This window comes from Rosa rugosa, chromosome 5 (genome assembly GCF_958449725.1).
Source record: "Rosa rugosa chromosome 5, drRosRugo1.1, whole genome shotgun sequence".
Classification (NCBI taxonomy): Eukaryota; Viridiplantae; Streptophyta; class Magnoliopsida; order Rosales; family Rosaceae; genus Rosa; species Rosa rugosa.
Window position 1 is genome coordinate 51,476,859 of NC_084824.1, and position 25,841 is coordinate 51,502,699.

At 39.8% G+C, this 25,841-nt stretch overlaps 2 protein-coding genes and 1 long non-coding RNA gene across 3 annotated transcripts; 1 reads left to right on the top strand and 2 right to left on the bottom strand.

The window, feature by feature from the left end:
• Positions 1–397: 397 nt before the first annotated feature.
• On the top strand, positions 398–1,960 carry LOC133711858 (uncharacterized). The gene is made up of 6 exons (XM_062137940.1): positions 398–454; positions 557–660; positions 786–886; positions 990–1,093; positions 1,518–1,721; positions 1,852–1,960. Exons 2-6 carry the CDS (start codon positions 648–650, stop codon positions 1,958–1,960), a joined length of 531 nt encoding a protein of 176 aa, XP_061993924.1. The 5' UTR covers positions 398–454; positions 557–647.
• A 10,364-nt stretch (positions 1,961–12,324) lies between these two features.
• On the bottom strand, positions 12,325–14,419 carry LOC133712167 (uncharacterized). The gene is made up of 4 exons (XR_009847212.1): positions 14,148–14,419; positions 13,861–14,021; positions 13,075–13,155; positions 12,325–12,577 (listed from the first exon to the last, which is right to left on the bottom strand). It is a non-coding gene; the product is annotated as an uncharacterized LOC133712167 (long non-coding RNA).
• A 3,376-nt stretch (positions 14,420–17,795) lies between these two features.
• On the bottom strand, positions 17,796–18,845 carry LOC133707733 (transcriptional regulator TAC1-like). Its single transcript, XM_062133215.1, has one exon. The coding sequence runs from the start codon at positions 18,717–18,719 to the stop codon at positions 18,162–18,164; it is 558 nt and encodes a 185-aa protein (XP_061989199.1). The 5' UTR covers positions 18,720–18,845; the 3' UTR covers positions 17,796–18,161.
• Positions 18,846–25,841: the final 6,996 nt, after the last annotated feature.

A 25,841-nucleotide genomic window follows, 5' to 3' on the forward strand; every position in this document is an offset into this window, starting at 1 on the left:
AACTGAGAACGTGCGGACTGTGAATATGTGAGTCTTCATTTGAAAATTGAAATTGCTTTGTGGGTTGTGGCTTCTTTGGTTAATTGATTATATATTTATATGCAGCTAAGCAGCTTGATCAGTTTTTTTTAAATTATAATTTATATGCTTGATTGCTTGGCTGCTTCGTTGAAAGACAGAGAGGGATGGAAATTGCTTTGTGGCCTTGTGGCTTGTTTGATTAATGAATAATGATTATATATTTATATGAGTCTGTGTCTCTGTGTATCAGTGTATGAAAGACACAAATGGTCAAATGGAATTGGTCAATTGGATTGGATAATTATGTTTGGTCATGGAAATGTTTGGTCAATTGGATTGGATAAAAATATATATATATATTTCTGCTTGTAGTGCAATGCCATCAGGTTTTTCACCACAATACTCATGGTGCACTGCCCAGCGTTTACGACAGGTTTGTGCTTGGAGCATTGAAGCCTTTTCGATCTTTTGTTATTTTATTTGTTTTAGTACTATATGGGGGCTTAGTGAGATTTATGGGTTTTTGGTGGTTTAGGGCTCGTGAGTTGTTCTACTATTTGAAAGGTGGGCGGGTCGATTATGGTGAAGAACACAGCAAAGCCTGTGGGCATTCCCAGTTTGGCCGTATGTATGAACAAGGTTGGTTCTGTTTTTCCTCATGTTCAATGTTCTGTTGTTTGATGAAAGAGCAAGAAATGAGATTGTTTTCATAATAAACCTCGTATCATAGCAAGTCTCAAGTTTTGGTTGTGGTTGAATTGCAGGGCACTACCCTGAATGGGATGAGGATCATCCTATTCACTTTGTGGGCCATTCCGCCGGAGCTCAGGTCGTCCGTGTTCTGCAGCAAATGCTTGCTGATAAGGTGAGTCCAATTTTGCAGAACCAAATTTTTGGAAAGAGTGAAGGAGCTATGAATTGGTTTAGATTGGTTTTGGACTTAAATGTTTCATTCATTTTGTTTTTAGGCTTTCAAGGGGTATGAGAATACTAACGAGAATTGGGTATTGAGCATCACATCATTGTCCGGAGCGTTCAATGGGACTACAAGAACTTACTTGGATGGAATGCAGTGAGTTTTATTTCTTCAGCTTATTCCTTTTCCTGTAGTTGAATTCTTCAACTTTGTTCATCTCAAAGTCTGACCGATGAAATGCTTAAAAGATATAGTTACCGACTTCACAAAAGAACAAAGTAGAGTATGTCACCTCAGATTTACCGTCTTTTTCTAAAGTAACTCATTCTAACAGATGCAAAAGAAAGAGTAGAATCAAAGCAACCAAAAACTGACATAAAAGCTGTAACTTGCTGATCACTCTCAAGCACTTGAGCATCAAATTTTCGTTAAAGTGATCTAGTGGATTTCTCAGTTTGGGGACTTTGTAGTGTCCTATAAGCAAAACCAATCATATTCTACAAATTGTAGTAAATTTATGTCATTCTCCATATGACTTTTATGTGCTAAAACATTAACTGTGGTTTCCATGTTTCATCAGGCCTGAGGATGGCAAAACCCTAAAGCCCATATGTCTGCTGCAACTATGTCGCATAGGAGTGATTATTTATGACTGGCTAGACATTTCCTGGCTAAAGGAATATTACAACTTTGGGTTTGATCACTATAATATCACATGGAAGAAAGTCGGTGTTTGGGGTCTCATTGATTGCCTCTTGGGAAATTCGGGACCATTCGCTTTTTGGTTGCAATCTTATATTTTTTGATGTGGAAAAATTTCTATACTGTTAGGCATTATTGATCTATTATACAAATTGATTACTGTAGTCAACTATATTTCCATGACTAATATGCATAAACCTTATTCATGCTAGGGTCGGAGAAAACGAAAACTTATGTGCAGCAATATCATGCAAGAAGAAGAAAGCCAATGTTTTCATTCCATTAATTGGAGTAGTTGGTGGACTTGCTATAGGCATCTGACAAGGGTCTGGTCTAATCACTGAGCCTTGATCCTTGTCCACCTCATCTTAGGCCTTTTCGTTTTGAGGCTATGCTATCATGTTTGTAGCATCAATGGTTATATTATTTAGCATGAGAAAAAGAAACAAGGTAATGAGCTCATGGCTGCAAAGTCTGCTGAAGCTCATGGACTGGAAGCTTTGAAGTGCAATAGGCTTGAAATTTATTTTTAGGGCTGACCTGACAATTTTAAGTACATTTTTGGATGTATTTTGCAATGGGGGTTTCTTAGATGTGCTCCATTTGTGTATCAATACTAGCATATATTGTCAAATCCATTTAGGTACATTGTTGTGGATTATAACAATCATATATATATTGGTAAATTACTATTTATTTGGTGATTTTTGATTCTAGCATTGAATATGAATCATTCTAGTAGGACAACAAATGAAAATGTCGTCTGATAAGGATTATAGGGTGGATTCAAACAAATTTTCAACAATTCACACGACGGTTCTTACCGATATCATTGTTGGATGCACACAAAGACGACAAGTATTAGCAAAAACCATCGTCTCAAATGTCACAATACAACGGTTCGAGTTATATCTGTCGTGTGAAGGCACACACACTGAACCGTAGTATGAGTAGAAGTCACACCACGCTAGAATCCTAAAAACCGTGGTATGAGTAGAAGTCACACCACGGCATATTTATGTCGACAGCTTGTCGACAGCATGTCGGCAGATCTGCCGGTCCATCAGACGACGGATTCAGCTGCAAACCGTCGACCCAATGATCGGTATACGACGGTTGAAAACCATCGTCTGACAGCGTTTCATCAGACGACGCCTCGATAGACCACGGAAATGTAAAACGTCAGACGACAGTTTTAAACCGTCGTGTGAAGCCTTTTGTGTAGTAGTGCTAGCTTGTCTCCTCAAAACCGGGTTGAGTTCTCCTTATTCTTCTCCAATTCCACTTGCTTAGCTGCCACACAATCTTCTGAACCTTCCTTAAGTCTTTCTAACTGTCTCTTGATAAGTATAATGCAGCAAAAATCCAATAATATTCGTCCCAAAATCTGCCAAGAATATCTTCAGAAAATGTAGCCTTTAATTCACTTTCCTTAATTTCTCAACTAGGATTGATTTTCCTCTCCATGTTTGACAAGGGTTCCTAGCAGATTCGAAGATGATATTCTGCCACATAATACTTCTGATGTCACTCTTCAAAACAGTGCAAAAACCTTCTAAAAATCTTCTTGAAAAGTGGCCCAACGACGGTCTTGAAAATGCTTCGCAGAAAGACTTGTCAGAAATTCCAGATTTTCCTTATCCTCTGCTCATCTTTCCAGCATCATAAATTATGCATTCCACCACCTTTCTGGATGATTCTTGATTTTGAACTGCTCTAAAACATATATTCTTCAAATCTGGGTAGAGAACTTCATGATTTTCATCCTTTAAGTGCAGTAGAGAAGTCCTTGAAAAAGCTTCCTGAAAAGCTTATGGAAACTGTCTTCTCGAGGTACCAATTTTGAGCATAGCCTCCAGCTTCCTCTTTATCATTTTGGACCAACTCTTTTCCTGTAGTTAGAGCAGAACATATGGTCTTCAAATATTGCTAGGCCTTTCTTCATAACTCCACTCAAAAGTTCTTCAAAACAGCTTCCCAATATGGAAGAAAATAAGGCAGATTCTAATACTCTGTTTTCTGCTTCTCTGCAATTGTTTTGCACAACAACTTTCTCCATCTTCTCTTGATTTTTATGACCAACTGAATGATCAGAATCCATCCTTTGTATCACTACTTCATGTGAAGTGCCTTGATTGCCCCATTGTAGCTCTCTTTTCTCCTTAATTGCTTCTCAAAGTACCTAAGAAAATAACAAAGTTAAATTGATCTTTTTAAGGAATAAACTAAGCAAAAGTATAAAGGTTTGAACTATTTAAGAATGAGAGATTCGAGAGAGATTGATGAGAGAATTGTGTATCATTATGGAGAATAGGAGCCCTATATATAGGGATTACAAAGTACATATTCTAATGTTACAAGGAAAACTATTCCGAATAAGACTAGGAATTCTAGAACATGCTCACCTATTACAATCATGTAACTAATCCTAGTTTGATTAGGCACACATAAGTCGATTTCCTTCAACACTCCCCCTTGTGCCGCTCAAACTTGGTAGTGACGCTTCATCCGTTGCCTCGTTAAAAACCTTGCTCGAGTGAAAAACCTGTTTGGCTCCAGTTTTATTGCAGCTGGTCAACAGTCTCTTTTCTGTGTGCGGGCGTGCCAGCACTGTCGGGTGCGGTCGTCGGGGATGTCCCTTGACCTGACTTCTTTCAAGTGATTGTGGACGAGGAGAGCACCAACCTTGTCGCAGGGGTCTTTGTGCCTCGTGGTGAGGACTTTTGCTTAGTTTCTTCAATATCACACAATCGATACTCGACGTCGTAGATCGAGCAGAGCGAAAATCACCGGGAAGTGGGGAGAACTTGCTAAAGCGTGACTTTAGCTTGGCTGGTTTGCGAGGGCGTTACTCTTGCTTAGCTGGTTCTGTAACCGTTGTGGTCGCGGTACTACAGTTGGCTCTCGAGGAGATTAGGACCGAAGCACGTTGACAGGGAGTTTGGTGGCACTGACAGTCGGCTCCTGAGAAGACTAGGACTGAAGTGTGATCACCGGTAAGAGAAAGATAGGGGTTGCTCTGAGAGGGGTTGCTCTCGAGAGGCTTGGATGATCATAGAGATTCTTTGATGAATTGTGTTGTGAATTGTTACTTGTTGTAGCCTCTATATATAGGCTACCAAGCCATAGTGGTTGTCCTTAAACAAATCATGATGGGTTAACCACTTAAACACTAATGGAATTGTTAGGTTCAAGCACTTAAACACTAATGGAATTGTTAGGTTTAAGCACTTGAACACTAATGGAATTGTTAGGTTTAAGTCACTTTCTGCTCCTTTATTCCTTCAATTATAATTCCAACAAGAACTCAGAATGGGCCTTTGACTTCTTCATATCAAATGATCCACCATGAGTGTAGATCATTCTGGCAAAATTTCAGAGCTTACTTCCATGTGGTTGGGCCGGAAACGCTGCTGGACTCCATACAGGTCCAGTTTTCCAGTTTTGCTTCTGCAGAAAATTAGACTGGTTGTTTGAAGGCTTTCTACTCAAAACTAGCTCTGGAACTCTTCATAAGAAATGATCCTTGGGATGTCTAAAATTAATATGAAAATTTTTAGCTCATTTGGATTTCGTTTGGTTAGTCTGCCGCCCCTCCTTCCTTGTTTAGCTCGGTTTCTCCTAGCCGAAGTAGGAAAATGTGCTAAAGTTGACTTTTCATTTCCATGCTTCCATCATTTCCTTTTCTTGCAGCTAGTATAATCTTCCATAGTAGGCTTTATTTAGCCTCTAAATAATATATTTCGAACTTATCGACAATATATAGCTTGAGCCACTGATTTTGGCTCAATTTCTCCAAGACACGCCTTGTCAGGCAAAAATGCTCATTTTGGGTTCAAACAAAACCCTGTGGGAAAAAAACTAGCTCGAGGAAGAGAAAAAGAGTACAACACGTCCTTCACTCTTCGAGATCGAACATGTAGACATCATAACTCCCCCTGATGTCGATATCTTCCCCTGATTGCTACAATCGTGGGAGTTCGGATAACTTTCTCAATTAGTGAATAGGTCCGCTACATTATCCTCTTATCGGAATTGATTCACTTCAATCTTTAGAAGTGATTGTTGTTGCTGATTATAAAAGAATTTAGGCGATATATGCTTGGTGTTGTCACCTTTGATGAAACCTAACTTCATTTGCTCAATACAAGCTGCATTATCCTCATAGATGCATGTAGGTTCATCTGTGGTAGACTTCAAACCACAACTTCCTCGAATATGTCTAATTATAGACCTTAGCCATATGCATTCGCGCCCAGCTTCATGTAGAGCAATAATCTTTACATGATTTGAAGAAGTAGCAACAAAGGTCTGTTTTGTGGACCTCCAAGACATCGCAGTGCTTCCTATGGTAAAGACATAACCCGCTTGGGAGCAACCTTTGTAAGGGTCAGAGAGGTACCCTTCATCAGCAAAACCCATCAAAACATCATTGCCATTTTGATGGAGGGAAGTGGAAGGACGTCGGCCACCTTGGACGGCGGCGGCAACATGGCCGCCGACAAAGTCTTGGACGGCGGCAACTTGCCTCTTGGGGTCCAATCCCAATTTTCTGTCATTACTTTTCTCTCTATAGGGATAAAATAGGCCCATATCAATCGTACCTCTTAGGTATCGAAAAATTATCTTTACACCAATCCAATGGTGGGGTGTTGGCGCAGAGCTATGTCGAGCTAAAAAGTTCACTACGAATGAGATGTCTGGTCTTGTTCATTGAGCTAAGTATAATAATGCGCCTATTGCACTTAGATAGGGCACTTCGGCCTCTAATAATTCTTCGTCCTCATCCTTTGGACGAAATGGATCTTTTCCAGGCTCAAGACTACGGCCAATCATGGGAGTACTCACAGGCTTTGCTTTATTTTCATTAAAGCGCCTTAGAATTTTCTGAGTATATGCAGACTGATGGATCAAAAGTCCATCACTCTGGTGCTCGAATTCTAAGCCGAGACAAAACTGTGTTTTCCCAAGGTCTTTCATCTCAAATTCGGATTTCAAATATTTAGCAGTTTCCTTTAACTCCTCTAGAGTTCCAATTAGGTTTATGTCATCGACATAAACTGCTACAATTGCAAATCCGGAACTTGTTCTTTTAATGAACAAGCATGGGCATATTTCATTGTTAATATATCACTTCCCAATCAAGTAGTCACTTAGACGGTTATACCACATCCGTCCGGATTGTTTTCATCCATATAGTGAGCCTTTTAATCTTAATGAAAACGCACTCCGTCCGGATTGAAGTCCATCTGGAACCTTCATATATATATATTTCTGAATCTAGATCCCCATAGAGATATGTTGTAACCACATCCATAAGCTGCATGTCAAGTTTTTCAGAAACTACCAAACTGACAAGGTAGTGGAACGTTATAACGTCCATTACTGGAGAGTACGTCTCCTCGTAGTCGATTCCAGGGCGTTGTGAGAAACCTTGCGCCACGAGGCATGCTTTATATCTAACCACCTCATTTTTCTCATTACGCTTTCTAACAAAGACCCATTTATGGCCAACAGGTTTTACATCTGGGGATGTCTGCGTTGTAGGCCCAAATACCTGTCTCTTTGCTAGCGAATCTAATTCAGCCTAGATCACATCTTTCCATTTAGGCCAATCTGCTCTTCGTTGACATTCTTCGACAGAGCGAGGATCGATATCATCATATTTTATAATACCTTTTGCAACATGATATGCAAATGCATCATCAATAGCAATAGAATTTTTGTCCATCATCTCATATACACTAGTGTAATTCATGGAGATCTCTCTATTTTTTGGAATTGGTTCTGACATTGGAGCGTCACCCAATGATGTCTCTTGGACATAACCATAATCCGGAATATTCTTATGAGATGGATTATTCATATCGATGATTAATAATGGATTATTTTGTACCAAACTCGCTTTCTTCCTTGGGCGAGAATCCATCGAACCTATGGGCCTCCCGCCCTTCCTGGCAGGAGCCTTGGGCCTAGCCACAACGTCACCATAGGAGGGGACGTTGGCGCCAGACTCAGGTGCCCTTGAGATGGCGTCATGTCCTCTAATTTTAGGGACATTAATCCTTGCAAGCACGTTTGCAGCAGGTATGTATGATCTCGTCACTTTAGCGATATCAGAAAACGCATCAGGCATCGATTCTGCTACGTTCTGAAGATCGAGAATTCTCTGCACTTCAATTTCAGACTGTGCGGTTCGGGGATCAAGATGAGACAGAGTGGGGACAGACCACGACAATTCATGTTGTTCCTATTGAACATTTATGTTCTTATCTCCCCTTAACGACGGGAAGACTGTCTCATCAAAGTGACAATCCGCAAATCTAGTGGTAAAGAGATTGCCTGTCAAGGTATCTAAGTAGCGGACAATGGTTGGAGAATCATATCCAACATAAATGCCTAATCGTCGTTGATGACCCATTTTGGTGCGCTGTGGTGGCGCAATTGGCACATAAACTGCACACCTAAATATGCGTAAATGTGAGACATCAGGCTCATACCCAATCACCATCTGGGACGCATAAAAGGGTTGAGTGGCAGTAGGCCTCAGACGAATAAGCACAGCTGCATGCAATATTGCATAGCCCCAAGCAGAAATAAGGAGATTGGTGCGCATAAGCAATGCTCCAGCGACCATTTGTAGTCGTTTAATGGTGGCTTCTGCGAGACCATTTCGGGTGTGAACATGAGGAACTTGATGTTCAACATCAATCCCAATGGACAATTAGATTAGTAAGTTTGAAATGATCATATCAACAAACTGTTCAAACAACAGAAAAGCATCTCTCTTTGCTAGGGTTTTCCGAAAAAACTCTCTTGCCTCCGTCCAGCGGCGCGTCAATGGACACTATAGCGGACGGGCCATGTTGCTAGGTGATCGTGGTCCCTTGTATCGGGGTGGCTTTGCTCTTGATCGTTGGGATCGATGGCTGGTGGTAGGGGAGATCAGAGTTGCTGGGGGGTTGTGGTTCAGTACTTGCAGGTGGAAGTTGTGGGTTGGTTGGGCGGCATGTCTGGGGATGAAAAGGGCAGAGAAGATGGGATTTGTGGCGGGTCGAATCCTGGATGGTCAGAGATGGTGGTGGATTGTCGACCCATTCTGGGTTGGCGCTACGAGTCCTCGCCTCGATCTGGGTTGGGTGGACTTCTAGATTGGGGTGTGGGTTGTGGATCTCTGGCAGTGGCGCGACTGGGTTGGTGGATCGTCGGCGATGGTGCGAGACAACCGGTTTAGGGGTGCGCTGACGGTGGCCGTCCGTCGCAGGTGGTGGCACGTCAGGAATGAGGGGACGAAGGTGGGGGCTGTGCAGGAACCGGGCTGGGCCTTGTTTGGTGGCTCTGATTTCTCTGCTACTTGGGCTGGATGTGGGGTTTGGGCTCAATTTTTGGGCCCTGCCCTGGTTGTTTTTTTATTTAATGTTGTTATTTTTTAAAGTTGTTTTGTTGGTAATAAGTCGCTACCAAGGTTTGGTTTGTGGTATTAGCTGTTGTTTCAGTTGTGTTAGGTTTTAGCTTTAGGGTCGTGTGTACTACAGGTTGTGGCAGAGACAATTTTCTCTCTAGCCTTCTAGTCGGTAATTCCTATCTGGTTTTGGGTCAGCAAAAAAGTCTGGTTGTGCCATTGACGAGCATTATTGGCCTTCTAGTGGGTCGTTCCTGTCTGGTTTTGGGTCGGAGGCGATGGCGATTTGGAGTAGTTGTGGATTGACGGTGTTGACAATAGGGTGGTGATGGTTTTGGGTTTCTTTAGTCCCAGGTCTGAATGTCCAACAATCCTTTTGGTCGGGTTTAGGTCACAACAAGTGTTGGCTCGGTTGATCAAAAGCTGGTCAGGAGGACTCTGGTTGGTGAGTTAGTGTTAACACAAGTGAGTTGTCTAGTTTTAGAGTTCTGATTGGCTGGACGAGAGGTGAGATGTCAAGGATTCACTGCTCCTGCGTTTGTTGTCTTTGCCATACAGTTGTAGTGCAAGTTTGAAGTCAGTCATTATAGAGTTCCAGTGTGAAGTCTAGTGGCCATTTCTGTATAAGAGATGTTGCCTAAAACTCGTTGTAAGCTGTTCATTATTAATGAAGTTCTTATTTGATAAAAAAAAAAAACATCAATCCCAATAGACATGCAATATTCATCAAAAAATTTTGATATAAACTCCCCAGCATTGTCCAGTCTTATAGACTTAATAGGATGATCAGGGTGGTGAGCCCTTAACTTAATAATTTGGGCTAGGAATTTAGCAAATGCAGCGTTCCTTGTGGACAAAAGAATGACATGTGACCAACGTGTCGATGCATCAACCAACACCATAAAATATCTAAATGGTCTGCAAGGTGGTTAGATTGGTCCACAAATATCACTTTGGATTCTTTGCAAGAATGGTATATTTTCTTTAGTGTCCTTTGCATAGGATGGTCTCGATCCTAATTTTGCCAAAGAGCAGGCTTTTCAGAACGAATGATGGGCTTTAGAAACAACCGATGAGGATTTTGGTTGAGCCATGAAGTCACAATGGACTTTAGAAGTAGGAATTGGAGTCAGAGGAGCATAGGTGGCGTCAATGCCACCCTTGGGCCGCAGGGGGATGGCGGCGCCGGCCTGTGATGGCCGGTTTTGGGGGGGGGGGGGGGGGGGGGATAGCGCCGTGAGGCGTAGGGGCTCCTTCGTGGTCCAAGATCCGATTTTTACTTCTTTTCATTCAAAAGAATGGATGTCCGTGTGAAGTCTTTAATATACGGATCATCATATCACGACCTGGATGACCCAAACAGTCATAACAAAGCCTATATGTGTTGGAATTCCATAAATCATCTCTCATAACATGATTGGACTCAATGACTCGAATAGTAGTTGCATACAACCCACTAGAACGACACATGTGTTTCTCTAAGACTCTTTTATGTCTGTAGTCATTAGAGGTGATGCAAAGGAACTCTTGTCCATTCTCACATTGTGTTTCCACATGAAAACCATTGGCTCTTATATCTTTGAAGCTCAATAGGGTTCTTCCAGCCCTAGGAGCGTAAAGAGCTTCGGTGACATTTAAATTTGTGCCATTTGGCAACATAAATTGGGCTGGTCGTCTACCATGAATCAATTGAGATGATCCAGCCATTGTAGTCATAGAAGATCGAGTAGGCGTCATCCATAGGAATAATTGCCTATTTTGAAGAATAGTATGTGTAGTTGCATTATCCACGAGGCATTCTAGCTCTCCGGGAAACATACTGAAAAATAATAAAGTTCGAAATTAAAATATGTCCAAGACATTGAATAAAAGAAATCGAGACTTGATTAATAAAATAGTCAATGATTACATCAAAATTTCGTGACCATAATCTAATCCAAAATAAAAATCAAACTTTAGACAAATTGTAGTCACTCAATCCGTTTGGTAACTCCAATTAAGTATGACCAGGAAAGTAGGAAGAGATGTCGGTGGAGTGAGGCTCACTTAAATACCACTAATCGCAACTAGTTTCCTTAGACATCATACTTAATTAGGTGAGCCTAGTGAGAAAGAGTTAATCCAATAAGTCATTTTATTGATTAAGGCATGATTGCCATTATATAATTCTTGGAAAAATAAAGGACTATACTAATCAAAATCTGTAGCATCCTTGTGCAATTCTTTGTCAGATTTGAAGTCTGCTATTGTGAGATTGACGTTGGCATCATCACCATCATCTTCTTCTTCATCGGCAAAATGTGCCTCTTGATCTCTTGCTTCTCTATATGCTTTATAATGTGCAGCCAATTTGTTGCTTGCATTGCATTGTTTGAACCAATGTTCAATAGATCCACATCTATGGCATGCATCATTACGATTTCCTTCCTTGAATTGAGATGCATCTTGTGCATGAGGACGAGACTGACGTCCGTGTTGGACGATGGCGCCACCTCTATGGCCGGCGGCCTTGTGTCCTCCTCTCCCATGTTGGCCTTTTTTGCCACGTGTTCCCGCTCCATTTTGGCGGTTTCTTTCCTTTGTAGGGCTGTTATATGGACCAAAACGTCCGTTTTGTCCCTTAATTTTAGGATTCCACTCCTTGCGCCCTCCTTTGGGTGCATTATTATAATTTGCCTCTTGAACGCTCTTAGTTCCGACAGGCCTTGAATTATAATTCTTCACGAGGATATTATCATGTTTTTCAGCTACAGACATGACATTAATAAGCTGATGAAACCTCGTGATCCGTCCAGCATTGTACTCACCTCTGTATTGCTTTATAATAAAATTGCTGAGACGGGGAAGGTGGAGAGAGTCTTCTCAATTAGCTCTTGCTCCGTGATGGGTTGTCCACAGAACCCCAACATAGTTTTGAGCCGTAGAGCTTCTGAATTATATTCAGCTACAGACTTGAAGTCGGCGAATCGTAGATTGCTCCATTGAACTTTCAAGTCGGGGAGGAGGGAGTCCTTGACATTGCCAAATCGCTCTTCTAGCGCAACCCATAATTCTCTAGCATCCTTGATTGTCATGTACTCCAATCGGAGTGATTTATCCATATGGCGTCTCCTCAAGATGAGAGCGGTGGCATTATTTGTGTAACGCCCCAATTTGCACCTCATCAAATCGAGTACGTTACAGTGCCGCGGACCTCTAAAACATAGACTGAAAATTCGATTTACATTCTAGAAGTTCGCAAGGCATTCGTTTGAAATAAATTTTGACAAGAATTTCGCAATGGAAGCTTTTAAATTCTTTTGAGGTGACAGCCTTTCTAAAACTTTAAATTCAAATGTTCGTCCAGGACTTAACATTGCAAACAACCGAGGAATAAAGGATTTAGCATATAACAAACAAATTGGGACAAGTTCCGAAAATACAATTTTAAGGAACAGGAATAAGATTGGAACCCAGAACCTGACTTCTATTGAAATATGCACACCCAGCTCCATCCGCTCCAATCCCGCTTCCAGTGCACAGTACCTACAACCACACTGTTGTAGGGGTGAGCTTTCGTCCTCGCTACTCAATAGGGGCTTCACCCGACTAGGTTTGAAAACCGACACATAAGATAATAATTTGTGATCCCAGTACGAAAAAGTTAAACCATTTATTTAAAGAACGACAAACTTTAAATATCTTTCGGACTCAAAATCCAATGCACGAAACTCAAAGAAATGCATAATACCTTATGGTCAGTCCCATGGACCAACTACACGGCCTTACCTTAAATAAAATCATCACCAGGTAAGCGTAGTGAGAGTGTCCACTTACGCCATATCACCTAGAAATAGTGCCACACCTCAGAGGATGTTAGACACCATTCCGTCCATACGGCCCCTCTGGAGGTTTAGGGGATCGAAGCCCAAGGAATCGCTATGTTCCACTCACTCTCAAGCCATATCAATAACCAAACCATGCAACTCAAATATGCATAAACATTTAATTCAAAACGGAAAACAACTAACCGGATGAGTCCCGAATCCCCTACCTGGATTCCGATGCTTTAACCTTTTACGTTGTTCGAGATTCACGAACCTTCCGTTCCTCGGGTAACTGGAAATCCTAGATTCTGACATTTTGATAATTAATATCTCATTCAACAATTATATGAAATCTCGACGATTAATAAATCGTCCAACCAACTTTTCCTGGTTTGACCAGGAGTTGACCAATTTGACCACGTTTGACCAATCGAGATAGGTTCAATAATTAACTTAGATTATCGAACATTCACTTGAAATTACGATATCGACCAAACATATATTGAGTGCGCCCGATTACTAAGGCCACCCAATATATATATATAATTTCTTTTATTTATATACTATCATTTCACATCATGCTTATGCCAACCAATGTCATAACAATTCGGAATCTCGACAACAATTAAGTTGGAGCATACTTAGCAATTTCGTCACATAGTAATCGGAATTATTATGGACACCCAACCAACCTCGTTCCATTCTCGACTAAGGTGTGCCCCAAAATACTAAGGACACCCCAGGTCACACTTGACCATTTTCACTCTTCACAACCATTTCATTAATCATAACAAAACTCAGTCCACAATTGCAATAGCAGCAGCAACAGATTCAACAACTCATTCAAACTTACTTCCTAATTCAAACATAAACTCCAAACACCCAGATTAGGACAAACTGACCAACTCGATAAACCAGAGGAACTCCAATTTCAACCGAGCTAAACCAAACTCATTTCAATAACTTCTGATCACACAACAAGAACAAAGCTTTGATTCAAGGTTCATAATTACCTTCGAAAACGATTCCAGCCATACTCAGTTTCCCAAAACACAGCCGAAACTGGTTTGAGGGTGAACTGATAGAGTTTGATGTCCACAGCCCAGCAGCCTTTATGATTTTTGGTCTATGAGTGCAGTCGAGCGGGAAACAAAGCCCAGCCATGCCGGAAAAGCTACCGGCGTCGAAGAACAAGGCGGAGGCGATGACAACCCAGAAACGCAAATCGTCAAAACTCAGTCCAATTGAAAAGCTAATTATACTGGGGTGTAGAGCAAGAAGAGGAGGTGAGGTTTCATACCACAGGCGGTCCAAACGGTGGCCGGAGGCGCCGGAAATTGCAGAGGTTGCCGGTAAAGGTTCGGGCTTCTCGTCGTCGGGTTTTCTTCTCCGTTCAGTGCATGGACGATCCAAGAGCATGAGGATGTAGGCGACGAAGAGGCGAAGAAGATGGTGGTCATCCGTCGTCGATCGGTGGCCGGACGAAGTAGCGCCGGTTGGATCCTGAAGGGGTTTCTGGGTCGCGTCGGGTCAGAGAGCACCGAGCTCTCTCTCCCTCTCGAGTTTTCTGGGCAATCCTCCATCCTTGATCTGATCAGGGGCTATATATATATACCTCAACCTAAATGGTAATCAAGGGCTAGGATTGCACCACTTATTTTCCATTTATTTAATTAATTTCCAAAATCCCAAAACTTCGGAAAGTCACGATAATTAGCTCGAGTATCCGAAAACTTCTCCGAAAATTTCCACGAACTCGTCGTGTCGTGTACTTTATTATCCAACACTTAAATTGAAGATTTCAATTTATGAAAATTTCTGAAAATATTCTCGAGCACTTTGGCAATTGTCGAGATCGCGAAATAATTTCTCGCACGATCAACTAAGCTCGATACATTTTTCCGGGTCTCACAATTTGTAGCTGTACACTCAAATATAAGCGTAGGGTTTGGTGCTTCAATTACGGGTATGATCCCTTTTGAAGTGAGGTGGTTCTCAACGTCCGTGACCCAACTATGATATTCCGAGCCAGTTGAGTCAAGTATAGGAAAGTCAAGCTTCGGCTTCGACATCCTGAAAACAAGAAGAAGAAGGATATTAGTTTCAGAGTTAAAACTTCCACGACAACTAATAAATAATAGGATTTCCGAGCTATGCTACCAAGAAATCAATTCCAAGGAGTTTTGGATTAGACCGAAACAATGATGTTTATATGGTCATAAATCGATGCTTACGGACGCTCTTAGTCTGAAGTCTTACGAACGCTCTTAGTTCGTTAATAGCGTGAATCCCCACGATTCCGCTTTTCAAAGAATCGAACCCACATTGTAAGAAAGGTGAGATGTAGAAGAAGGGAGGTTGCAAGTCCCCGAGAAAAAGAAAGGAGAAATTTAAATTTCGGAAAGCGGGAACTTTAATTTAAATACTTACTTGTTATTTCGTAGCTTGAAAACTTGAGTTCTTGAACTTGGAGTTGATGTAGCTTCGGTGGGAAGGCCTTGGATGTTTTGGTGGTGTGTGGCAGGTGTGTGGATAGCAGCTAGCAATTGCTGCCAAAGATGAGAGTCGAGAGCAGCACTAGGTGGAGCGGAAGCTGCCTTGCGAAGGCGCTGCAAGGGCAGCAGGCGCACGGGCGCGCTGAAGGTGGCAGCAGGCGCACGAGAGTGCAGGGAGGGCTGCTGGAGCAGCAGGCATGCGGCAGAGTTGCAGGGGCAGCAGACGGTAGGGCCAGCTCGAGCTAGGTGCAGCTGTAGTGAAGCTAATGGTGAAGAGGATTTTGGTTTTTGGGTTTTGATTTTTGTGGTTAGGGCTCGTGCTGATAACGTGTTTAAGAATGAGAGATTCGAGAGAGATTGATGAGAGAATTGTGTATCATTATGGAGAATAGGAGCCCTATATATAGGGATTACAAAGTACATGTTCTAATGTTACAAGGAAAACTATTCCGAATAAGACTAGGAATTCTAGAACATTCTCTCCTATTACAATCATGGAACTAATCTTAGTTTGATTAGGCACACAGAAGTCGATTTCCTTCAACATGAACTATAGTTTTGTCGCATTTTATGCTCCTATCAAACCATAACTAGAAGTGATCGGTGTCCGTTATTGAATTTGATTGTTTAATGAAAACTCTATGTAGTGAGCACTCGTTCTGGTTGATGAATGCTTTACTGAGTCTAAGTTTTTAATTATCAACTCATGTAGTGTAGTGAGTACTTGACCTGATAGTTTTTAATCAATGTCGATGCAACAAAATCTCACTTACTTATAGTATCTATCAATACGTTGTTGAGATTAGGCTTGCAAATGTAGCAACTAGCTTCCCACGCTACTTACTGTGTTCGACAATCCATTGATGGCTGTTCATATATTCCTAGTGCTAGTAGCATACAGATATAAGAATTTAAAGATTGCTAACTATGAATTTAGTACCAATGGAAGTTTAATTTTTCTGATTAATAGCAAGTGATCCCTTCTCAATACACAAAATGTCAGCATATATATACACAATAACTTTCGTACAGAACAAAATTTTAATTAAATATATAAGATTTGTGCGCCCAATTATTAGGATTCTTTGAAGACAATATATTGATTATGATTTTTTTTTAACTTTTGGACAGCCAATGACCGGAAGTTATTAGGTAACTATAGGCCCTAGCTAGTGATGTATGTATGTAGAAAAAGTGCCCCGAGTTTCACTATAGCCTGCTTTTTCTTGATTTTACTACTATGAACCAGACACTTTTTCTACCCAGGCACAGTGAGACATCAAAACTGGAGCAAATTGAACCTGCAGGGTTTTGAAGATTTTTGTTGACCATGCAGCACATCAAGCTGACCTAGTTATAGCCAAACTTTTAGATTATAATGTAATTACCAGTCATTAAGATGGATCAAATGTAAGTGGAAAGCGGATGCAGACATTGATGCAAATCAGCTACTGTCATTAAAACAGAGAGTTGAAAATATAATGAGAGAGGGGGGGGGGAGAGAGGACAAATTATAAAGGAGGTTAGCTTTCAGTTTTATGACCGGCCGTAATTGGTCATATTTTGTCATTACATGCATAAGAGTTTCAAATCCACAATTTTTAACATATCAAAGACTAAGAAAGCGTAGACCTTACTTTGATGGCAGTCCATGCTTACCATGGTAATCATAATCCACACCTTCTCTTGTTAAAAAAAAAAAAAAAAATCCACACACCTTCAATATTCAGAACCATTTGAATAGGATTTACGATCTTCTTCACTATGAAGCAAACTTAAAGGAGATAATCAAGAAGAAAATTCTGAATTGGAGTTTTGAAAAGTACAGCCTCTGTCATACTCATTTATGTAGTGAGGATTTCTTTAACCTCTCTGATCCTCATGACGCATTGAGGTTTAGGTTATAGGCCCCAGTACTGATGCATATAAGTAAAAAATGGTCAGTATATCTCTATATAATCTGCTTTTTTTCTTTGGAATTTAGTAATATGGACGAGACACTATATCTAGTTCTTGAACACAGTACGTGGAAGTGTGATTTGGACCTGAATTATTATAGATTGCAGAAGAGAAGAAAGAGCGAGCGAGTTGTTTTTGTATTGTGTTAACAATTATAGAAACCACTTTAGCTGCAAATTATTCCATCTTTCATATAAATTTCAGTTGGAAGATCATATCACTTGTAAAAATTGAGAGAGTGACCACACACGGTTTGAGATAAAGGCCTTCCTCATTTGGTGATGAGAAGAAGAAAATCTTGGCTGTAAAAGTTTAGTTGTTTAAGTTATGACCTTATTTTGTTCATCTTTTGTCATTATATACATGAGTGCTTCCCAAGTCAGTACCTTATATATTTTTCACTCGTCAGAGAGAGTTGTAAAACTTTGATGGCATTAATATCCTCTAAGTAAGAGGTTAATTATTATGGAACTGTAGCTACTGTAGGCCTTTAATTCATTTCAATTATATCAGTAACTCACATAGAGCTGAACAAAGAAACTAGGAGATGAAGATTTCTGGAAATTGGTTCGTACCAAAATAAATTACAAGAAATACATGCTAGTACGTGATTGTTAATAATTAAGCTTTACAATAACTTAAACAGTTCCACTTCCATAACAAACTATTTTCCCTTTTCCTGATGCATCTATAACATGCACCAAGCCAGGACTATCACTCTTGTCTTCTAAATATACTTAATCCTACAGAATTTAAAGGAAAATATACTTGAAAGTACTTCTTGAATACCTCTGTCGCTCAGTCTGTCAATTCCTCGGTACTACTGCAAATCCCAATGTCTACACCAACGTAATGCTGCACTAAAATCCTCCATGGCCTAGACGAAGCTCCAAATCAACTTCTTCATGATTCCTCACACCCATTCTGAAATCATCATCCTCCATTCGCCCAGTTGGGCTGAACCTCAAGCTCAAATTGGCACCCCAGAGTTCTTGGTTCACATGATGACTCATAGAAGACTGTGATGACATTGAATCATCCAGGGAACCATAAAACCTAGCACTAGACTCAGATGGCTGATGATACATCTGATGATAGTTCCTTTGGACATGATGCTCATGATGAGCCAAAACCGGGTAGTACCCAGAAGCTGGTTGAGTGTAAATTGGTGCACTGAACTGAGAAGCAGACATAGATATGTAGTCCTCGTTGGAGCGGTACTGGTTCGAGAGTTGCTTGGCCTTTGCTCTATCCTTGCGGTGAATGTTCATGTGTCCTCCCAAGGCTTGAGCGTTGGTGAAGCCTCGCTTGCAGAATGTGCACTCGTAGCTTCGTTTTGCAGAGCCGGAATTATCATCTCTATCTCTCTCTTCATCACTTGATGTCTCTGGGCTGAGGGGTACTGTCCATGATTCCATATTGCAAGGCTTTGGTTTTGAAGGAAATAAAGAGAGAAAAAAAGTGGCTTAGGGCGGGGTTTATGAGCTAAGGAGAGAAAATCAATTCAAGTGGGAACTATGGGGTAGTGAGATATACCAAGCTAGATGATGAAACTCTAAGACACGTTATGGCAATTGCTCTAGTGGGTTTATATAAAGAGGGGAAGTCAGTTTTTGGCTTTTGCTAATGGAAGACTGTTTCATAGTCTAGCCGGCTCTGAAACTGATGGTCATGTCATTTATTTGTTAATTTAATTTCTTAATTCCTGCCACTAATTAATAATTGGGTTAATTAACATTAGTATGTGGGTATTTGTCATCATCTGTATGTGTCTGTTAAGCGATTTGTGCGGCATACTTCAATATGACTAAATCTAGTTACTAGCTAGCTAGGTTTTCCAGTTTCGAAATAAATTTTCTGTATGCACTTGCAATTAGTATTATGAAACCTTCCACAATGCAAGTTGTATACTGTAAAAAGAAGCTCTCTTAATTAGTTGGGTCTATATGCAAATACATGACAACTTTTTTTTCTCATCTACTATTTTGATAGCTTGTTGACTGGAATGAGACTGTGGTACACTTTGTCAGCTTACTTCCTCCCCAAGACTACCTAAGGCTAGATAATGAGACAAAGGCCGAACTCTAGTTGTAGGTGTAAGGATAAGTTGATCAATCTATACCACGAAAGTTGTAAGCCATGAGATTAAGTCATTTTTGTTAGCAATTAAATTACATTCTTTCATCGGAGAGGGATAATTATGTATCATGAATGATCATGAGTTTTAGTATGATGAAGATGTTGATGGATACAACCATAAACCACTCCAGCCATAATACTATCCACATCAAAATATCACTTTCTTACTGTACACAGACATTAAATTATATATCTTGTTCATTACCTTGAGCAGACAAAATTTAAATCTCATCTGCTAATTAAAACACGAACCACCCCCCCCCCAAACTCATGTGTAGAAACTAATGGGAGAGACGGCCTAATTAGTAATAGTGGCACTTGGTGATTATATTAGATCTTAAGTATTGTTCTTTTATCCATAATCCAATCATTCATAGTTTGAACCTAACAAAAAAGAATTGAAGGTAACTATTTAAGCTCCAACTAAACAACTAGCTCTAGTCTCTGTTATGTGTTAATTAGATATATTATGAGATCAATTAAGATGGCAATGGGGGGAGCAGTTCAAAAGGAATAAATAGACAGTAACCCATTACTTTAAAAATTGGAAAATCACTACCACACCATTTGTCCCCTTGTATAACTACGTAGCAGTTGTTTTAGCTCCTTCTCTTTGGTCTGAGACGGCCACAGATTAAAACACGTTCATGTTTAGAGTGACCTTGACCATGTCTCTCTCTCTAGCTAGTTCTTCAAAAAATGAGATCAGTGCTTACTCGGAGGAGACGGCTATTTTCTTCTTGTTTTATAAGACTCCATGAACCATTCGTCAAAAATCTGGGATTATAATAATAAACGTCAGTGAAAAAGTCAGTGACAAATGGAAAGATAGAAGGCGTCAATTGACAGCAACGTAAGTGCTGTAGTACTACTAGTGCATGCTTAACACTGCCAGTTCAATATTGATTAGTGACTCTAGCTTAAATTATTCGAGATCGAGGGGTTGGTGCAGATACTATATAATCCAGGTTTGTGTCTTTATCTTCCTGGAAATCGAATTTCCATCCCAATCAATTAATATATAGTGGGTTCAAACTTGGCTTGATTATGGTCTAAGCTAGAAAATTTATAAAACCAACTTATTACACAGAAAACTCCAGAAGGTAAGTTAAGTGACTTGAATCGATCTGTTCAAATTTAATGGCTCAAGTCCAACCCGACCCGACGTCCGACTCGTTACTTTTGTCATCTTATGTTTTTGGACAAAATTGTCTTGTCTTAGAAGAATTTTAAAATTGTCATAATTTCTCTCAACATTTCAATCACCAAAATTCTCAATTTGCTTAGACTATATTAAAAGCAACGAGTTTTAGGGATGGATTTGTTGTTCTCAAATTATTTTTGAAAAAGAAAATATGTATCTTTGTGCTAATGGTTACTATCAAACAACAAAATGCACTCTAAATGATTGAGATTTATCGAATTAGTTAGCAAATGAGTTACCACTAGGACACATAGGTAGGGACTTCAACCAATCTCATCCTATATACGGGGCGTTGGTTTTCCTAGATTGTTTGATGGTTCAGAGGATAGGCTTGGTTGCGCTCCTTTTCTCTCTCGATCGGTGACGATGGCGACACTAGGAGGACATTCCAGGGCTCGGTTTGGTTTAAAGGACAAGCTCGGTTGCCCACCTTTTCCCTTGATCAATACTCAATAGTTTCTTCTTCAATGAAAGTATCTCGAGTTCCGGATTTATTTTTTCAGTGCAACAATATTCTTTGAGAATTACATAGGCATGATAACATACTATTGATTTGTAAACTGTAACCACACGGTTAATGATCAATTTTCGGCATGCATATGTGTATGAGAGAGGCCGATAGCAAACGCTAAATTATCATCATCGTTTCAAATGCTACCTCAGTCTTAATTAGGTTGATGAATAATGAATAATACATGTAAGTGCACCATAAACTATTAGCAGTTGAGTCACCAATGACATAACCTACTATACATTGACAGTTAACAACTTCCCATCACCATTATACCGAGCTACCTAGATAGGCTGGTACCATACTACGTCCAATACCCCAAATAGTCTTTTGTTTAAGGCAATGTCTCAAATATAATTACTACTACTACCCCAGTAATGCATATTTATGTCTTATAGTCATGTGAGATATTTTTCTTAGTCTAGATTGTTGTTGAATGCACAAGAAATTGAAGTAAGATAGGTACATGGCATGGAGGGGATCTATAGGTAGGTGATCATGATGATGAAGAAATTGAAGATGTTGATGTGCGCCGACTGAGGACTTCCTTTGAGCCTTGCCCATTTCTTATTGAATCTTATAACTTTCACTAAAACAATCACCTCTGCTTCCATCTTCATACTCCTATTTGCCTCCCTCAGAAAAATCTTGGCTACCTTCACGATATTATTAGAACTCCACGTGTAGGGACCCACCTAAATTTACTTCTATATTTTCTCTTCCCTAGATTTATATTTGATATTGATTTGCCCGTATGCAATATATATAATTAGCTAATTCTATAGGGTTATTAAGCCACCTTATACTGTTTATGTCTTACATAGATGTAATCACTATACCAAACCTTGCAACCTAGCTAGTGTTATACGACAGTTCTTACGTATGCATGGATTCTTACTCGTATGACCTATGAAAACATTTTTCTTCTAATCATTTTCATTTTTATATCATTATCGAGTTAAGGGAGTAATCATTTTCTTTTTACTAACCACATCACACATGGAGGAGGAGGATTCCAACTAATAAGAGATTATTATTTGTTTTCTTCTCACATGATGATAATTTACATCAACGCTTACAAACATATATTTAACTGTTCTAAACAAAAATTGAATTTATTTGTTAATTCGTTATGTAGTATATTATTAAAAAAATAGTTTTCTTAAATACACTAAAAAATAGTGTGAGTTTGGAAGTATTTCACACGATTTATGACAGAGATAGATAGTGGGACCCAGCGCGTTAGTCACACGGACTATGAAAACTGTATATATAGAGCATTAACCCCCCTCTCCCCTTGAGAGAGCACAAAAAAATAATTTGTGTGACCCGTAAGTAAAAACTTTAATTCACACAATGAAAATTGTGTGAGAAAGTCATATATCTTTCACACGGGTTTAAATTTGTGGGTGATTGTTGTTTTGCTAGTAGTGTCACGTTTGAAAGAATTGTTGAAGAAACGGATCATTGAAACAAGTTTGAAAATGTACAATATTAGCACAATTTATTGTCATTGTGTTCATAGCAACGCATTGATGTAGTGATAAGAGCATGACGTTGTGTCCTTAGCTTAGAAAATCGATAACATTCATATAGAGATCGAAATAGTTTGAACCGATCGAGTTAAACTCAATACAGATTGTATAGTAGAGATTGTATATCTCTGTACGTACGGTACGTGATTGTAAATGATAAGAATGGGCACGTGGTGTCTTTAGACCCCCATCATTAATTATCTCCTTACATAACCTTGAAATTATTGATTAGAGGGGTTAATGATTATCAACCAAACCCAACTAATTATGCAAATCACAACAGTAACGAAAATTTGAACTGATTCTCACAAATGCACAATTTCGGAGTAACCTAATTACGTAACATGTAGGCATTCAAAGTTTATTTAAAAATTTGCATACAATGTGGTCTACTTAATTACTTGAGATGTTCTATAATACTCATTCAATTTAAATTGGGCACTAAATTACTTGCACTCGGGATGTGTGTTTTCCTTTTGGAAACTATCGGGGAAAAGAGAAATGAAAAAGACTTTGATCTCCTGATCAGAGTATACGTACAAGACCATCAGCAGTTCAGCACTCTATAGTACTGCAGAAATAACATGCTTGTTTTGAAATTAATGTACTTCCTATTAGTTATGATGGGCAATATTAATATCAATTTTTTTGTTATTTCATTTTCCTTGAGTTGAGTGTTTGGGCGGGGACCCCTGGGTGAGGGGGGTGTGTATGTCTTTGTAACTACGTGGGTGTCCTCCCTGACTGAGTGCTGAGTTTGGCTAAGAGTTTGGAGTATGATAATTTCTGTGCAATAGTTTTGAATGTACTAACCTACAACTTTCATTCCATACAAGGAAAATGCCATCATAGCATTTCACTCCCAGACTTTGTCGGGAACATGCAATCCTTCAGGTTTAGGGAAAAGAACCCAACGACCCACAAACATATCATTGACATAGCTGGAAACCCAGTACTCTTTGTAATCTGCAATCGAAGACATGAATGTATATGCTAGAAATTAGTATCCGAAATCACTTCTCATCACTTTGGTTTTTGTTTTGTTGCAGAAGTACTTATGGCATATTTAGATCGAGTTGTAGGTTTCCCTTTTATCAAACATGTGTGCTTTAATTATTATTATAACAATGATGAAGAGTTGGTCTACTAATTGGTGGATTTCTATGCTTTAGAATGAAACGTGGTGTAAAATTAGAGAATTAGGTTTAGGCAGGTTTGAGTTTAATTAGAACTTGCCTAAGGTCCAGTTTGGCATTGCTGTGCTGTGGCCAAAAGTGCTTTTAGTTCTAGTGTGGCCAGAATTGCTTTTCTTTTTGCTGTGAGGAGAACTAATTAAGTGTTTGGTAAACTGTTTTTCAAAAGTGCTATGAGAATAAAAAATAATTTGTATTGATTTTAAAGATAATGAACACATTTAAAAGTTAATGAACATATTTAAAAGATAATGACATAATCCTTTTGAGATTGTGATAATGAACATTATTAAACATTCATTTTCATCTTTATCTCTTTCTGCTCGAGATCCATACCCAGGAGTCCAGGACCAATCTATTTTCTAGTCACTCCCCAGCGTCCATTTCAATTCATGAGTTACCAATTGCAGATAACTATTAAAATTGCATGATGCAAAATCGCAAAACTTTTACCCACTCAATTAGAGGTGGGAATGTTGGTATTAAAGTTGATATTGCTAAGGCTTTTGATACGCTCAGTTGGGACTTTCTCCTTGAGGTGCTCTATAAATTTGGTTTCTCTCCCTTGTTTATGGGGCTGGATTAAAACTATTCTTCACTCTGCTCGACTGTCGGTACTAGTGAATGGCTCGTCACATGGATTCTTTTCCTGTAGCAAGGGCGTACGGCAGGGGGACCCTCTCTCCCCTCTCCTATTCTATTTAGCTGAAGAGGTTCTGAGCCGTGGTCTCTCTAATCTTTTCTCAACGAGGAATTGAACTTATTTCCACTCCAAGGGGTTGTGCTCCTATTACTCATGTTCTATACGCTGATGACCTTTTTCTATTCTGCCGAGCGAATTACTCTTCTCTTCGGTCTCTGCAACAGTTTCTTGATCTTTATGGGAATGCTTCTGAGCAGTTGGTTAATAAAGAGAAGAGCACCTTTTATTTGGGTCAACCTTATTTGCATTATCGATGACGAGTTAAGCAGGTGTTGGGATTTCGGTCTGGTAAAGCTCCGTTCACCTATTTGGGTGTTCCAATATTTTGAGGTAAGCCTCCGCGAGTTCACCTTTAGGCATTAGCGGATAAAGCTAAGGCTAGGCTCATGGGTTGGAAAGGTAAATTGTTAACTATTGCTAGTCGAGTGCAGCTTGTACAATCGGTGTTTCAGAGTATGCTTTTGCATAGTTTTTCAGTGTATATTTGGCCTACCTCCCTTCTAAAACATCTAGCAGCTTGTGCTCACAACTTTATCTGGTCTGGGGATGTGGCTATGCGCAAATTGGTTACTGTATCATGGCGCCAAGTCTGTTCTCCCAAAGCTGAGGGTGGACTTGGTCTACATGATCCTAAGGCTCTTAATCACGCAACTCTTTTACGTTTTGGTTGGGATGCTCTTTCTTCATACTCTCAATGGGGATCTTTTATTCTCCAAAGGTTTTCTGTTTCCAGATACATGAAGTGGGGTTATTTTACTTCTTCAATTTGGCATGGGTTGAAGTTATCCCTTCCTCTCATCTATCAGCATTCTCGTTGGCTTATTGGTGATGGTACTTCGGTTAGTTTCTAGTCAGACAAATGGCTTGATGTTTCAATATTGGATGAGCTGCATCTTTCACGCTTCGCACCACTTTTAAGCACTCGTGTGTCTTGTTTTATTACTAATCAACAATGGTCCTTGCCACGTCGTTTCTATGATTTGTTCCCGGATTTAGCTTTACGGATTAAAAATGTTCCTCTTCCAATTTACACAGAGTGAGATTCTCTTATCTGGGAGCTTTCTAGCATAGGTGTTCTCTCTTTCTCAGATGGTTATGAGCTAGTACGTCATCACTTCCCCACTTTGGAATGGGCCTCTCACTTATGGAAGCACTTTATCCCACCTCGGTATACTTTGTTAGCTTGGAGGCTATTTCATAATAAGCTTCCAACATATGTGCAGATTCAAAGGTGTGGAGTTTCACTAGCTTCAAA